Below are 5517 nucleotides of genomic sequence, written 5' to 3' on the forward strand. Positions count from 1 at the left end.
AGGTGCAAAGCTTGGGATTCATGGGGGTTGCATCTCCATCCTTTCCTTCGAGGTAGGGCTTCCTCCTTGAGACGAGGAACCCGCCCCAATGACGTCACCTGCTAAGACTACTCGAGCACTACTCATCATGACTCTCTTGACCTATCACCGTCTTCCACTACGGCGCTCGATCTCTCGTCGTGGTTCACGACCTGCCATCGTTTGCTACTACCGTGCTTGACCTCTCATCATGGCTCTCGACCTACCGTCGTCTTCCGTTTTGGCATTCGACCTCTCGTCATGGCTCTCGACCTTCTGTCGTCTCCCGTTGTGGCGTTCATGGTCACGATAGCACTCGACATGCATCATCAACATCCCTCGACGGTCACTCGAGCACATAGTCGACATCCATGGATTTGGGGTGGAATTACACATGCTTCCTGTTTGATTGGATGGATGGGATGAGCTATTTTTTGTTTAGTTGGATGGATGAGAGATTGGATGAGATAAGAATAGATGACTAATTATATATTTATATATATATTATATTTAAAAATAAAAAAAACTAATTGTACACTAATAAATATGCACTAACTCTAATTTTATCCAAATAATCACTACTTAAACATTAAATATGTGACTTAGCACTACCACGACCTAATTGGCACACTAGACGTACACTAATCACCATATTACCACTTATTAAAATTAAATCTGGCCATCATAATTACTAAGTAATAATATAACATACTAATAATCTTTAATTTATTTATTAATGACAGAGATTAGAAAACTTTGATAGCATTTTTTATGGCAAGGATATCCCGTATCTGAAAGAATATTCTCCTACCAGGTATATCTATATCTAGCTTGCTCGTGATCTAACATCACATGTCTGTGGATGGCTATATTCTACCCATAGATATCCATCCGAACAAACTTTGGAAGACCTGATTTGCTTCCTATTCTTAAATGACATAGCAATATGCCCCCGTTCTTTAGGTAAAAGCCTGCAAATACTTCCTAAAGAAACAAAAAATATACATGAACAGCTAACAGCCTGTTGCTTAATTAAGAATGGGGATGGTGCTCCAATGGATATCCGCGGTTCCCCACTTGGCCACTTCTCCTCTAACTCAACTCAAAATAACTAATTAGATGATTTTCCCCTCATTTTTACATACAAATAGTTCATTAAGTTATACTAGAGGAGATCCGTGGATCGCTCCACCTCCTTCCTTAATACTATCACCATACTCGTTTAGCTTCAGTATCCATGGCAACTGCCCAACACATTTCTGTAAACAAACGGGACGTTTGACACAGATTTTATACCTGCTTTTAAAGTTGTTTTCTTGCTTTGAATGCCCAAAGCGGTACTTCTCTTGCACCTTCAATTTGAAGTCCCACAAAAATGACTATCACATGGGGGTGCGTGCATTTAAGCTAAAAGAAACCAGCTTGCACCGGCTTCATGAGCTGACGCACGTGAGCTCTCACATTACTCCTTTTTCCTACCGGATGAAGTTGTTTTACCAAACAGTTCACCAATATAACTTTAGCTCTATTAGTAAAGTTGCTCATACAATCAAAGCCATCAAAAACTACTTTACCACGGAAGCGGAGCTGTGCCAAATAGGACTAAAATTACCCTTTTTGTTTTCCTTTTAATCTTAAGCAATGTACATGCACTCTTTGCATACATACATGTAACAAAAGAATCACAAATGGTATGTACAACCGAAAATTGTTACCATCAATAATGCAATGAAAAAAAAACGAAGTAATCTGCTAATTAAGCTAGCAGCAAAAAAGATCACTGGCCTGTCAGTAAACAGCCTGGCCAGTTTAGTTATTCTTCTGATCGCCTAGTGAAACAATGAAACAAGACTGATCGCCTAGTGAAACAACGAAACAAGAACAGAGTTGTTCACTGCAACCTGCTCCTCTTGAAGTCAGGCAGCGTGAGGGACACCGCCGTCTGAGGCTGGAATCCCACGGAAGCGAGCCTCGGAGACAGGATCATCGCCGGGCTGGGGCGCGGCGAAGGAACCGGGTCCCTCTTCCTCGACGGCGAGCCGGTGAGCCTCGGCGAGAGGTTGACGTGCTCCAGCGCCCTGGATTGGAGGTCCTGCGGGTAGTCGCGGACGCATCGGATGCGGGGGCCCGTGCCCGTCGACCACCGGCACGTCAAGTGGTTCTTGCCGAGCTCAGCAGCAGCAACAGCACCACTATACGGTGGCAGCGGCAGCTCGTGCTGCTGCACCTCCTCTTCGGTGTCGACGTCGGTGTGAGCGTGGGTGTCGGTGTCATCCTCCTCTGCTTCACTCATGTTCCCGTCGACGGTCGTCCGGTGAACGTCGCCGTCGGCCACGTCGGAGTCGCTCGTATGCTCATCCGTGGCCGCAGAGGCCGTGTTGTGTTCTGCTCCGTCAGTGCCGTTCGAGACGGCGGCGTTGGCCTGAGCCTCAGGTTTGCTCAGCAAGGGATACTCGTCGTCTTTGTCGAGTGGGCATTTCTGTAGGAGCGCATAACAGTAACACCCATATGTCAGTTCTGAATCTTGCAGTGATCACTGACACTGTTTATGAAGAAACTATCAAGTGATTATTTGCTTACATTTACCTTGACATGTGTGAGGTCGACACCGTTCTCATCAAGGTAGCGGATGAAGTCTTTGAAGTTCTCTTCAGTTGGAAGGTAGTGACCACTGTACGGCCATATAGCCTGAAGAAATGCTAGCAATGCCGTCAGTTACTTTTCTGATTCTGAATGGGCATCGCCATATTCCATCGTGTATACGAAACAAAGATTTTGTTTTCAGTATGATTGTATGAAGTATGAACATACCTTGAGGATTCCTTCTTTGACGACCAATCTTCCTGCAGATGTTATGGCTCCACCAGCTAAGAAACTCGAGTGCTGAAATGATCCTTTCTTCTTCTGCTCATAGCCAAAACAAGAACTTTCAGAACTAATGCAAGAAGGAATTTTATTTTTATGTCGACAAGAACAAATATGGTAAATTGCATTCATCGTCGTGTAGCAGAAAATACAAACTGCAATCTGGTTAGCTGAAATTTGTGTTTACCTGTCCAACATAGAGTGCCTTGGTGGTGCTGAGGACGAAAATCCACTTGGAATCGTCCAAAGTATGCACAAGAGCTCCATTTTTCTTATACACTAGCTTTCCCCTCTCCACCACAACTTCATACTCTTGTCTCTCTTTCTGCAATTCATAGCAAGAAACAGAAGAGCAAGGATGAGCTCACCATCCAATTATATATTCAGGGTACTAACTGTTAAACATAGTGCTAAAAACTTCTATCATTAGTTAAAACATTATTATACTGATGAGGGGCTTACTGGTCCAAGGTACTTGATGCATTGGCTCTGAAGTTTACTCCTAGGGCATTTCTCAAGGCTTACTTCTTTGCCTTCCCCAATGTCCAACCTGTACATTTCATAAACAAAACCATATATATATTTTACATTCGTCTCACTTATTCCCAAGCTGTCAAACTCAAAATTTCAAATAGAGTAGCAACAAGTGAATTCAGGTTCACTTACCAATAAAAGAAGGGTTCTGTGCTCTCGCTCTTGGACCAGACATCATAATAGATGTGCAAATTGTGCCCGTACCGATGCCTCGGGTCAATCTGCCAGCCAACACACAGATGCAAAAGCAGCAGCAGCATTAGTAAACTAATGATCTTACTGGAGCTAAAAAAGATTGCTTGTTTATAGTATATATCCTAGGTTATGTAGCATGTGAGTGACTTACAGCTTCGAGCCAGTGCTGCCGTGCCAGCTTCTGCGCCTTGCCGTTCTTCGACAGCCCCTTGCCAAGCTAACAAAAGCAACCAAACAAACAAAGCTCACGTCAGCAGCTGCGATTTCGATGGGGTTCAGTTCAAACGCATCTCTAGGGGCATTTTGGTGTATGCAAGAACAGCTGTAAAGTGGCGCGAGCTGGTACCTTGGCCACCCTCGTCCTGGCGCGCGCCCACCGCGACGCCGCCGTCTCGGGCTTGCCGCCGTTGAAGAAGGAGACGGAGCTGTGCTTGAGGGAGGCGAAGTCCAGCGCCTTCCACCACAGCTCCTCGATGACCACGGCGCAGTCGGCGAGGTTCCGCCGCGTGCGGTAGCTCTTGTACACCTTCTGCAGCTTCACCGCCGCGGCGTCCAGCTCGCATTTGGGGCTGGACGACACCCGCGGGCTCGTCGGGGTCGCCATGAACACCACCTCCGAATCCGAGTCGTCCCTGATCAGGCACTCGCTCCGCCTGCTGCTGTCGTGGTGGTCCATGGAAGCGACTACCGCCTCTGCCTCCCACAGCTTGAAGCTCAGCGATGGCATCAGCTTGCCGCTGGAGAGGGAGGTTCTGTTCACCACCATGGTGCCGTCCTTGGCCCTCGGGCTGGAGATCTCGATGCCCAGAGCTTCAGCCCATTCGTTGTGGTACAATCCCATAAACTGAAGACCTATCCTGAAAACAAAGTTATTCCGAAATGAAAAATTCAGGTTTCAGCAGTGATCAGAAGCAACTTGCAAGAAGAAGAGAGAGAAAAGCGGTGGGCTCTCTGCTCTGGTGACAGAGTCAAAGTCAGAGAGAAGAATGAAGTGAACCAAACAAACACTGGCAACAAGCCGCCGGCGGAAACGACTCCAGGCCAAGGCAGCCAAGAAATTCCACGGCTGGCGCCACAGCGGTATAAACAAAAAGCTAGACGCACAATAGCAGCCATGCCTAGAATTCTAGTATAAACATGCTTGCAGTTCTTGTCATGGCAAAAGAAGTCAGCGACACCTAAAGCTATGTTTTTTTTTATTATGTAGGAAGGATGGCTGCATCTGAAAACGTGAAAGAAGCAGCCTCAATTGCATTGAACTGGGTAGGATTCATGAACCTGAAGAACATCATCAGGCCAGCGTCATTGCTAACGAAACTTTTGATTCAAAGCTCTTCATTTAGCACTTCAAGAACGACAACCTTCAGACACTACATAGCAGGTAGAGGTCCTAAACTCCCAATATTACCTCTGCATCTAGCAGCTCATCATAGACTAATTCCGGTTCCAATCAAGAAGATAAGCCCCAATCTAAGAGCAAAGGTACACCAAATTTGAGAGCAGAAAGAAATCAAAGGACTGATGCTCCTTACCTGGCGGTGGTCTCGTAGTGGGAACCCAACCTTCTCCTAAAGAACTGGAACAGCTGAAATCTTGGGAGCTTCTGAGAGAATCGTTTGGATCGAATTGGCAGGAATGTGATTTGGCTCTCGCTCGCTGCTGATGTAGTACTGCAACCTCAGGAAGTCAGGAGTCAGGAGGGAGCTGCCACTGCTCTCTCATATATATAACGAAATCTAGGACGGGACCCACATCGCTGAATGGCCCAGAACTTCCTCCCGAGAGATGTGGAAACATGCAGGAGCTGCCTGCGAAACGTTCCTCGTTCCCCAAGAAACGCAAGACTCTTCGGTCAGTGCTGATGTTGCAACGCTGCTGCAGCTTTCAAATTGTTGAATTGAATCT

The 5517-nt window shown here is 46.3% G+C and overlaps 1 protein-coding gene across 2 annotated transcripts; it reads right to left on the reverse strand.

Annotated features, from left to right (window-relative positions):
• Window positions 1–1727: 1727 nt before the first annotated feature.
• On the reverse strand, window positions 1728–5281 carry LOC136513253 (IQ domain-containing protein IQM1-like). 2 transcript variants are annotated; one of them, XM_066507252.1, is made up of 9 exons: window positions 5145–5281; window positions 3959–4469; window positions 3764–3829; window positions 3550–3638; window positions 3346–3433; window positions 3071–3208; window positions 2830–2922; window positions 2605–2706; window positions 1728–2497 (listed from the first exon to the last, which is right to left on the reverse strand). In XM_066507252.1, exons 2-9 carry the CDS (start codon window positions 4451–4453, stop codon window positions 1910–1912), a joined length of 1659 nt encoding a protein of 552 aa, XP_066363349.1. In that variant the 5' UTR covers window positions 4454–4469; window positions 5145–5281; the 3' UTR covers window positions 1728–1909. The 2 variants fall into 2 exon arrangements, with proteins under 2 accessions (XP_066363349.1, XP_066363348.1); XM_066507251.1 differs by having other exon boundaries at window positions 2599–2706.
• Window positions 5282–5517: the final 236 nt, after the last annotated feature.

This window comes from Miscanthus floridulus, chromosome 16 (genome assembly GCF_019320115.1).
Source record: "Miscanthus floridulus cultivar M001 chromosome 16, ASM1932011v1, whole genome shotgun sequence".
NCBI classification, from domain to species: Eukaryota; Viridiplantae; Streptophyta; class Magnoliopsida; order Poales; family Poaceae; genus Miscanthus; species Miscanthus floridulus.